This window comes from Limulus polyphemus, unplaced genomic scaffold, assembly GCF_000517525.1.
Source record: "Limulus polyphemus unplaced genomic scaffold, Limulus_polyphemus-2.1.2 Scaffold1363, whole genome shotgun sequence".
In the NCBI taxonomy this organism is placed as follows: domain Eukaryota; kingdom Metazoa; phylum Arthropoda; class Merostomata; order Xiphosura; family Limulidae; genus Limulus; species Limulus polyphemus.
In genome coordinates, this window is record NW_013666973.1 from 205,084 (window position 1) to 216,938 (window position 11,855).

General features: G+C 34.2%; 1 protein-coding gene across 1 annotated transcript in view; it reads left to right on the top strand.

Moving 5' to 3' along the window:
* LOC106463270 (myophilin-like) overlaps positions 1-6,209 on the top strand; it is an 11,399-nt gene extending 5,190 nt beyond the window's left edge. The window contains exons 3-6 of the mRNA XM_013923285.2: positions 718-784; positions 1,777-1,881; positions 2,611-2,643; positions 5,981-6,209. Of these exons, the coding sequence (XP_013778739.1) occupies positions 718-784; positions 1,777-1,881; positions 2,611-2,643; positions 5,981-6,175 (400 nt within the window). The 3' untranslated portion in view covers positions 6,176-6,209. The remainder of the gene's footprint in view (positions 1-717; positions 785-1,776; positions 1,882-2,610; positions 2,644-5,980) is intronic.
* Positions 6,210-11,855: the final 5,646 nt, after the last annotated feature.

Genomic DNA, 11,855 nt, shown 5'->3' on the forward strand with positions numbered 1-11,855 from the left:
TTTAAATTCCTAGGTGTACAAATTTGGACCTTTTTTTTTTTTTTCCCTCAATCTGACTGATAATTTGTAAAAGAGTGATCTTTAATATGTCATTATTATTATATAAGAACAATGAATATACTGCATCCAGTATTCACTTACTTAATTTACTGTTCCATTCTGTTCAGTGGAACCAGAAATATCTTCTAAGTATGTACAAGTAATATGTTATTTAGGTAAGGTTGGGCCGTATTTCCTTCATACATAACAAGCAAGGTGATTAGGTCATATCTATAATCTGAAACTACTAGTACCCATGTATTGCTTTTATAACTGTTAATGAATGTCAACAAGTCATTTCTTTATCTCAATTACAGATCTGAAGGGTACTTTTAAATGTAACATATACTGAAGCACAATGAAAATGTAACAGTAAATTTTACACCAACAGCATAGTGGACATATACACAATATTATTTATATTTGAAATAGTGAACAAATAGGTTTGTTGATTGTATGAGTAGTATTATACCTTCGAACAACAAAATCCTGATCACAAATCATGTGATTTCATTAAAACTCAGTTTTCAATGCATTTCTTTTATAGTATATAACCATGGTGATCTAGTAGGTGCTTACATTGAAACTTGTATTACAAATGTTTTGTTTTGTGTTTATATTTTTGAAACTATGAAGCTTGTAGTTTTAATAAATGTCTTGGGTTTTTCTTACTTGTAGACTGATAAATAGAATAATGCCTGGTGCTGTAACAAAAATCAACAAATCAGTTTCTCCATTTAAACAGGTAGGAATTTGTTGAGTTTATCATAGCTGTTCAATCAACTTTTCTTTGATATTGTTACAGGTACTGCATTTCATTTTTGTTTGTTTGTTTGTTTTGAAGTAAGTAATAAAAATTTTAAATCTTTGAAATTGGTATTTTATTACCCAAATTTCTGAGTATCCCTGTAATGCTTTAAGTTTCTGTAAGTGTATTTAAATATAACTTTAAATTTTAAACTTTATTTAAATAGATTGGTACGATATACCTATGTCAATAACAGTTAAAATGAAGGGAAATTTTCACCATGGTAAAAACAAATGAATGATTGACTAGAATGCTTTTAGTGGTTTACAGAAACTAAGCTTATTACATTAACTCTTTCACTGCTGTGGGCACATATGTTTTCCCTCTAGGGCACTGCTGTGGGCATAGATATATATATATATATATATATGGAACACATTATATAACCTTTGTTTTAGCCTTACCGTTTGAGTTTGGAATCTTGTACCACCTTGAAGAAAGGGAATTCTCCCCCCTCCCCTTCAGACTTCCCATTGTTTTCTAGTTTCAAATGAAATATTAAAACATGTATCGTTTTTGTCTGTTATTATATACCTGTATATATAAGAGTTATTTATCCAAACATATCAGTAAAACAGTTAAACAACTATGAACAAATCATGATTTTTTTTAAATGTTATTGAAATATGACTTAAAAGCAAAGAAAGAATGATTTATCATAATAGTTATAAATATGAGTTTTTGCTTCAAATACAGAAAAATATAAAGACTAAGAAAATTGTTTTAAAAAAGTATAGATACACTTTGTATTAGGAAACTTGTCTGAGGGGAGAAGAAAATTCCAACTACTGTAATAACCTTATTATTGTTATTTTTGACTTTATTATATTAACATAAAATAATAAAGAAAGAGAGTCGATGTTTATATATATATACATGTGTGTTTTTATTAGCACATTTTTTTAGATTAATCATTTTTACATTACCAGATGGAAAATATTGAAATGTTTTTGAAGGGATGTTTAAAATATGGCCTTAAGTCTTGGGATATGTTTCAAGTGAATGACCTTTATGAAAAAAAGAACCCTTACTTGGTAAGTAATAACGTGTGCTACCATTTAATAAACATTGAAAGTAAAGCTATTATTATAAGTTAAACAGTTAGCTAAATATGTTTAAATATTCTGATGTGACAGTTTTATGTCACCTTCTAGGTGAGGCTGAGATTTCATTAGTTTAAGAGCTTCTTTAGAATGTAGTCAAACTAGCTATGTATTTCTTATAAGCAGTTTTTACCTGGCTTGACATATTACTCTTTCTCCACTTTATCCTGTTTTTGGTCTTGCAACATACCTTCTAGGAATGGTTGCAATTTTCTTTATTGTATTTGTATATTGTATTTGTAGATCTGATCAACTTGGTGATACCTAGCTTTTTGACTGGCTGATTTATGGAAAATCAAATCGTGATTTATAAGTCTCGGAAGTTTTTCTTGAAAATACTATAGTTTTATTGCCTATTTTTGTAATAATTACAAGATGAATACAAGTATAAAAAAAATATAAAAATATTGTGTTTTATTTGTTTAGGTGTGTTAATGTTTAAAGTTCGTTTAGTCTGAAATTAAAACAGTGCTGCTTTACTAAATTTACTGGCAGTCTTAGTTTAATTGAAACTTTTATCCTTATCTTGTAATATAAAATTTCTTTCGGGCAATTGTTTTGATGTGAAACTGATAAGATTGTATGGTTTAAAAACATCATGTTATTAACTCCTAATTGGATTTTCTGAAATTACTTAATTGTTTTTTGTTTTTTTTGCAGGTGGTGAACTGTTTGTTTTCTCTGGGAGGCCTGGTAAGTACATCTTGGTTTTTAAACGTTTTTATGTCACATTAACAGATTTTCAGGATGTGTATCATAGTTTAGTTTATTGTTAAACATCACATTTATCACTTTTTTTTTTTTTTGGTAAGAAAACCACTCGTGAATTATAATGGGGAAATAACAGCTATACAGAATAATTTGTTTGAACAATCATTTATTTGTTATTTTAAATTTTCAGTAAATCTGTGGAGCCTTTTCTGAGAGTCCACAAAACCTCATTGATCCCCCATTTAGGTTCCCTCATATGAAAATTCTGAAAAATGTATTTATTTTCAACAGTTCTCTTGCATGTCCATCACAGCCTTCATGGTCAGCTCAGTGAATTCTGAGAGCCGTCCAAATCTCTTTGATCTCCCACTTGGAGCTCAAGTATGAAAAGTTTGAAATATCTAATGTAAATAACCATTAACATGTAAAGAACATTAAAAAGGGGCAAAGTCTCACTGACAAAGAAAGGGCACTTTTCAATCATTGTGAGGCAAGACTTTTTTTGTGGGGGAAGATGCTAGAGGAGACTATGGGAACTGTTGGTTGCCCCTGGTACACCTAAGGTAATAATCCATAAGGAGCAAGCTGATCCTAAACTCTTAGCAAACATTATGTATCACTTAGTTATTGTGGAAATGTTTTTATGACTGAGAAAAAGGGTACTTTGGGGGCATAAGAGCAGAAAAGCAAAAGCTTGAGTCCACCCAGCCTGTGCATGTTACTGTAAATACCTGTTTTAAATGATCTTCTACATTTTAATGTCTGTTTTCATGCAAATTGAGAAATCTAATCCTGAAAGCCCCCAAAATTTTTGACTCTTTCTACATGGTGCTTAAATTTGAAGAATTTCAAATTCTGAATTTATACAGATGTTTCGAATGGTTCATTACATGTTAATACCAAACTTCAAGTAAAATTTTAAAGTTCAGTCAAACCCGAGAGTTCCAAAAATCCATTAACAACCCATTTTTGGAGTCCTCTTTCAGCTTTTTTATCTATTTGTATATTTTATGGGGATCAAGGGCCAACATGTAATCTTTCTAGTTGTTTTGTCAGAAATAGTGAGAGGAGTTTAACAAGCAAGTAAATGTACATACATGCTTATGTACTATTGAAAATTATTATTTAAATTCATCATATCTGTCTCACATTTTCTCTCCATTTGTACCTTACTTCCAACTAAAATTCTCCTAAATAATAATGCTTGGAGACGGCTTGAATGGGTAATGAAGAAAAACTTTAATATAAGTTTAACATAACAGCCATAAAGTTTCATGTCCAAAACACACCATTTCTCCCTGCATTCTTTCCATAATTAATGTAGTGTAAATGTACAGGAATTCATAGGTGCTGTGTCTGGCAAGTTGACTGGTTTTACCCTCATGTGGAATACCTTGAATACCCATATCATTCTACAGGTGCTTGAGGCATGTGAAGTTGAATGAAAGGTATGACTGGAAGCCTTATCATGGTGAACCCATACCCTGTTGGCCTGATTTCCATACAAAATTGATATTTCTGTGTGATACTGTCTGGAACTTTGGTGTTGATAGTAATTAGAAATTACCTTGATGTTTCTATTTGCTCTCCTTATCCAATGATGATGTTGAATCTCTTGATAAATGTTTCACGACTTGCTATGTACTACATCTGGAATTTTCTTCATCTATTGGCCCTTAAAAATGGTATGACTTGTTTCAGTTTTCAAGGTATGTATAAGCTTTGTCAATTGTCACCACATACTGCCATTTTTCCAACTAGGGATCATTCATACAGTTGCCTGGGACGCATAGAACCTTTTTACGAACCTTTGTATTTGTAAAACAGATGTTAAACATGATGACTTCTATTTAAAATAACTTGCTGTGTTTGCAACAATACTCATTTCCAAATATAGGATTGAACCATTTTTATCATATGAAAATGAAATGCATCAGAATACAGTCATATACTGAAAGTTTACACTGACTAATTGTCAACCAAGCAGTCAGACCATTCCAAGCAGTAATGTGGTGAATGCACTTGTGGCTTCCAGGACAAAAATTTTAGGTAACAAACATGTAGGAATTTGATGACGAGGAACCCACTTTGAGACTAATAATGCTTGAAGATGGCTTGAATGGGTAATGAAGGAAAAAATGTAGGAATTAAAGTTTTAATTGGTGAAAACTACGTCTGACAGATAGAGGTGACATTTCATGTTTCAGTAGAAGCTATTTGTGAACTATTTAAAGGGTAAATAAAAGTTATACAAATCAAAAAGCTGAAATGCACATCAGATTTCAAATATTGGGATGAACAAAGATGGAGGAGGATACTCTTTATAGATGAATCCAAGTTCAAATTGTATGGCAGAAATCAACAATAGTGTATTTAATGGCAGAGAGAGGAATAGTATGATGGTCAATATACAACATTAACAATGAAGCATACTTGGGGACCACTGCAAGTGTGGCCTGCATCTCATCCTATAATGTTTTAGATCTTTAAAAATGTTAAAGTACCCTGACTTGCTGGCAGGAACAAGCAAACTGATATCCACAGTTTTCCAGCAAAGCACTAAGCCTGCCCAAGCTTACAGTAAATGTGGTGAAATGATAACTGGAAGAAAAAGGAACTGATGGAACAGTTGCAAACATGACTTGGTCAGCACAAAGACCCAATGTGATCATTATTAATGCTGCATTGGCTTATGTGGAAATTGTTGGTCAAACAACAAATAAACAATTTGGCTGAATTATGGGACATAATATGGGATATTTGAAACAATATTTTGTAACCATAACCTTGTGGCAGCAAACACAAAATACTATTACATTGTACAACTTGTCTGCTTTTCTTTTGTAATTTCTGTTATAACATTATACTAATGTTAAATTGACATATAGTTGCAATTATTCAGTATTTGTGAGTGCTGTATGTGTATCATCGATGCATTTCCATAATGCTTTCTAACACTGTATACACAAAGTCTTCAGTACACATTTTTGTCACAACATGTTTATTGAAATGAATTATGTAAGTGTGTGTGTTTTGGAAGAATGAAGACTTTTATAGAAAGATTGTCATCCAAAACTTTACTTTTCATCTATTTAGATCAGGTGGTATTTTTACAGCTATAGTTAATGAATTGTGTTGAAGTTTTAGTATTTTTGTATTCTTAAATAGGTTTTTATTTCTGAAATGAAAGATATCAAGAGGTGAAAAAAGTCATAATGAAAGAGATTTAAATGTTATTGTATTTCTTCTGAAAAACTATATTACACAATTATTCTTAGGATATTTTTCTTTTGCCCTCTTTTGAATTGGTGTCTTTTAGGCTCAAAGAAATGGATTTGATGGTCCAGTCGTGGGTGTGAAAGTTGCTGATGAGAATAAACGAATTTTTACTAGAGAGCAACTAGAAATGGGTAAAACTGTGCTTAGCCTTCAGACAGGGACCAACAGAGGAGCCTCTCAAGCTGGAATGACTCCTTATGGTTCTACGCGACAAATTCTGCCTGATAGAAGATGAAATTTTTAAAAATCGAACCAGAAATTAAAATGTTGTTTAAACATGGCATAAAATTTTTTTATATCCATTCATTCTTTAAAGTATATATGTACATGTGTGTGTGTGTGTATATGTATGTATATATATATATATATCACACATGCTAGTAGTATTACACTCATTAGTTACATATTTCATAGTTGTGTTTAACAAAGTTAACAAAAAAAGAAAAAATAATGTTTGAAAGATCACAAGTACTACACATTTTTGTGAAATCTCAGTTATTCACAAAAAAGTGTAAAAAAAAAAATATAACAATGTGTATTAGATAATGATATTGTTAGCAATCAAAATATTTTTTGATTTCAAAGTAGCCAAAAGATCGTTAACCAACTCATTTTTGATGCTTGACATTTTTATGGCCCAGTTTTTGGAGATTTCTTATTTATCTACGATTGCTGATGTCAACTCAAGAAATTGTGGTAAAATCAGTGTTTCCAATTAGTTTGGAGAGAAAGGAAAACAAAAGAGCGTTTCAAACGTACGGACAGATGAATCTGCAGTTTATTAGAAAGTGGTGAAAATAGAATTATTTAAATTTTGCTTTTATCTATCAGTGACTCTCACATTTGACTGTTGATGTTATTTTTTTGTTTTCTGTATGATGATTCATCATTTTTAGCTTTCATTTTTATTACTTATCACCAAATGTTTTTTTTCATGTTACAGGATAAATTTTATGTGGGATGGTGACTTGTTGTTGTAAAAGTGCTTCACATTGATTTACTGAATATACAACAGGTTTTGTGGGTGTCTTTGTTTCAAACCTTTAATGTTGGATAGCTTGGAATAGTGTTGTGCCAAGATTTTCAGATTCCTATAGAATGTGAAGATGCTATTTTTAATATGTTCAATTTATATTCGAACAAAAGGGGAGTTAAAACTAATTATAACAACATTTTCAAATGTTTATGTTGTACATGTGTGGCAAAGTATTGTCATTTTCTGTCAGTAACAACACTCAGTAGTGCAGTCAGAATTGTATGTTAAGCATGTACATGTTGTAGCTTTAACTCTTTTAAACTCGAAATTTTTTTTGCATGTTCTGCTGGAATTATTTTCACGATTTCCTAATAATTACCACCATACCTTTATAAAATTTCAGTTTTCTAAATTTTGTGGATAATAACATGGTTTGGATTAATTTTCAGCCAAAGAGACATTTATTATCAGATGCTGTCACCGTCCGATGGGTAAATCGAGATTATCAGCTGGATATTGGCAGCATCTGCTCAGGTTTAAGGAGTTAAATACGGAGAAAAAGAGGTCTACATGTTTCTTGTCAAGCAAAATGACCCAAAAGAACCTTGAGTAGTTTGGGTAAAATATTTTATCAAGAGAATTGTAAAAGCAAACAGACCATATTAAGTAAATAAAACTACTACTTAAAGAGGTGTGTGGAAAGATGCACAAAAAATAATGAGTTTAAACTATAAAATAAACAAACTATGCTGAAAATAGTTTATGTGCATATGAAAAAATACAATTGATAAAAGAAACTTGCTTATTTAGTAGTGTTTGTTATCTCTGCTAGAAATTACGATGTTCTACTTTTTGGAAATTGTATTTTGTTTCTGGTTAGCATGGGCTCAATTTGTAGATTTGTACATTTTTGATATAGGGAAATGTAAACTTCCAGAATGCACCTACATCTGCTCACACTTTAGCTAGAAACCCCACATTGACAAGTGAAGGGGCCGATGAAGGCAAGATCCACACAGAAAGCGTCCTCGTAGAAAATGTGTACAAATTGAGATATGGTATAGCACACTATTGGGATCTGCACTATTTCTAGTATGGGTATGCTATTTGTCTGGGTAATGTGAAATCTAAAATGTGAGCAGTAAAGGCCAAACAGCCACAGTGTGGAAACTGTAACATAGTGAAAAAAAACATGCAAGGAGGGGCACCTGTTCCAAAACTGGTTCCTCCTGCAATACCAGACACATTAAGTATGGACGTATTGTACATGCTCATGAGAATCATCCAGCCTCAACCATGCACTTGTATTGAAAATATGGAATTCATAGGCCTTTGGACAGAAAAGGAAACTTCTCTTCATATCAGTCTATTTGAACTTTAAGCAGTTAATGAGCTGGCTCATGGTCTCAGATTGTTGCGAGGGAAGGGGATAATGCTTTACTACAATTCTACAGTTTTGTACATTTCAAAGCAAGGGGGCACTCACTCCAGACTTCTTTGCTTTCAAACATTGGATCTTCTCCTTTGGGCACACAAACATCAGATCATTCTCCTTGCTTGTCATGTTCCAGTGGCCAGTCAGTTTTCTTGTCCCAACAGAGGTCTTCCCATGGGATGGATGTTTCGTCCTCAAGTTTTTTGTTGTATCTGCTCTCGTATTGGAATTCTTCAGGTCAATGTTTTTGCCTAACACTGGAATGCTCAGTTCCTGTCTTTCTGGTCTCCTGTACCTCACCCTCTGGCTTTGGGTGTAGATGCTCTCTTCGTTTTTTCTCATTCCTACTGATTTGTTTGTTATCCAAGGTTCTTGCACAGATTTACTCAACATTCTATCAAGTTCTTCTGGTGGCACCACATTGGCCAGGTCAGCCCTAGTTTCTACTCCTCAAGTATCTTCAGGAGTGTCAACTTCTTCCCTTCCTCTCTGGTCATCTCTTACATTAGCCATGGTCAGACTTTTTCAACTTGCAGTCAAAATTCTTTGACTTTACACCTGGCTTTAATGCTGTCGATTGCACGACATCAGGGACTGACTTTTCGGGCAGTGTCCTTATTAACACTGTCCATTCAGAATTCTTCTTTGGAAGTTTATCAATGGAAATGGTTTGCTTATTTAGTGGTCTCTCAGATATGGGCTTAACCCTTCTTGTTCCACTGTGGCACATGTCTCAATTTCTGACATGGTTAGTGCCTTTATCTATTGCCCTGTATAAGGCTGCTTTATCAGTTATCTCTTTTGTTTTTCTAAGAGAAGAAAATTCTTTAAGTCCTCGGTTTGTCATTACTTCTGAAATCTTTTTTGGGTTATCTGTCCTCAACATCCTTTCCAGGTTCCATATTTGGATATTACAGTAGTTCTCGATGCCTTATCTCATCCACCTTTTGAACCTTCAGAGTCATGTTCACTATATCATCTTTCATTTAAGATTTATTTTCTTCTGTTATTGGCTTGTGGGGACTGACATTCAGATGTGTTTGTGCATCATGTTCATAGGACTTTACCATTCCACTTATGTTTTGTTGTATCTAGATATGTCTTTTCTACTCAAAAATTTGGCAGTTAGAGAAGGAGATAAAGTTTTCTTACCTATTCATCTTTCTTCCATTTCACATTTATAACTGCTCAGATCCACATCATGTTTTAAGCCCAGTTTGGGTTCTTTGATGTTATTTGGAATGCACTGAAATGTTTTGGGACTCGCATCACCGTTTGTTTATCCATTGGGATCCTACTGTGTCATGTGACTTATCCCCTGTCACTCAGACAGGTTGGATTCATCAGTTGGTTCGTATGGTTTACTCCAGGCTTTCATTGGATCTCATCTCATCAAGTTTGACATATCTCGATGTCCCTGGCAGCTCAGTTGTGTTATCCACTGGTGGAAGTGGTACAAGCTATGATATGAATCACACCTAACACCTTTATATCGCACTATTTACATGATTTAGCTGTTTCCTCATTGAATGCGTTTCGACTATCACTCGTGGCTAATCTATATGCTCTGGCTCGATTGTGATGATTCTTTTGTTTTATTCTATTCCTTTTCAGGGACCCTCTCATCAATAGTATTTGGATCTCACTCAGGGGCAAGTGTTGCCTGGTCAGGTATGTTTTTTCCAAATCCACATTAGCTACCAGTAGACTAATAAATAAAATTCCTGTTAGCAATGAGCTCTGTTGCAATGGGGTGTTCCATAAGACCACCTTAGCATTTCTGGGTGGTACACAATTATTCAATACCATACATAATATACAATACTAGACCACCAATCCTGGACTATCATGAGGAAAGCATAAAGGGTGTTTACCCATTCCCTACTGACCCCTTAATTGAATAAATTTGGGTTAGTTTGCTTTTTCAAATAGGAATGTGGTTCCCCTATTCTTCATAGTGGAGCATGGAAGTCCTTACCACTCCTCGTTTCCAGTCGCTGGAGTGGTGGACAGAGGTCAATTCCTCCTGAGTAATGTATGAACATTATTCCACTCAAAGAGAAGGGGGCAAAGCTGGATACCCTCCCTCTCATAACCCTGGATGGTTTTTCCCAGATGTCTGGTGGGAGCAGGACTAGCCTACACGGGAGTCTCCTTGTAATTCCAGTTCAGAGATGACACTTTGCTATCTGGTTGTGTTGAGCATGGCCCTTTTCTTTGGTCACTATATTACTTTCCATGATCATGGAAGAGAGTCTTGAATTCCTTGTAATTCTACATGTGGAGCATGAAGTCTTTGAGCCATTGGTTGAACTTTGTTTGTTCCAAATCCTACTCATAATTCTGGGGGCAGTGGTGTTGCCTTGCATCTCACTTTGGGGAGTTAAAATTTAGGTTCGTAATCCCTGCCAAGTCATCTATGTTTTCTTCAGGTTGAGTGAGCTGTGAATGGGCCCCGTAATTCTGAATTCAGTTTTTTTGCATTTTGTGCTTCTTCAGGTTGGGGTGAGGGTTTGTCCACTTTTGTGTTGCTTGCCTTCTCTTTGTAATTCTGTAACTTTCAGGTTGGGTTACCTTAATATAATATTACTATAATACAATGATATCACACTGCAGCCCCCATGCCCTGGACATTACTACACCTTGGATCTATCTTTGGGTCCATAGCTCTATAATTTCCAACGATTAGACATGCAACTTCATCTGCATGGTTGGGGCTCAATGATTCTTCTGAGCATGTACAATATGTCTAGACTTAATATGTCTGGTATTGCAGGAGAAACCAGTATTGGAATAGATGTCCCTCCATGCATGTTTTTTTTTTCACTATGTTACAGTTTCAACACTATGGCTGTTTGGCCTTTACCACTCACGTTTTAGATTTCACATTACCCGGACAAATAGCATACATGTTCTAGAAGTAATGTGGACCCCAATAATGTGCTATGTCATATCTCAATTTGTACACGTTTTCTACGAGGATGCTTTCTGTGTGGATCTTGCCCTCATCGGCCCTTCCACTTGTCAAAGTGGAATTCTAGCTAAAGTGTGAGCAGATGTAGGTTTGTTTTGGAAGTTTACATTTTCCTCTACTGATAATACATACCTCTGTTCACACTATCATGCCCTTCCTCCCACGATGACCAGTTTTTGGGTCTGATAATTTTGCCAGTCTTGAAAAAGTGAATAAGAAGTAATAACCGGGAGCTTATGTACAGATCTGGTATAGAGGGCACATTGATGTTGGTGGAGAGAGTCACAAGATGTATCTTGCTATGGGCAATATAGTGGGGGTGCAAGCCAGATATGATTCATGCCAATGATTAAAAGGGCAAAGAAGAAAACTTTCTTTGGGATGAAGCTAAAGTGTGAGAGGAGGCAAGTATTATCGGAAATACATTTTTGGATAGGAAAATGTAAACGTGTGTGTATGTGTGTGTGTGTATATATATATATATTTATACACACACACACACACACACACACACACACACACACACACAC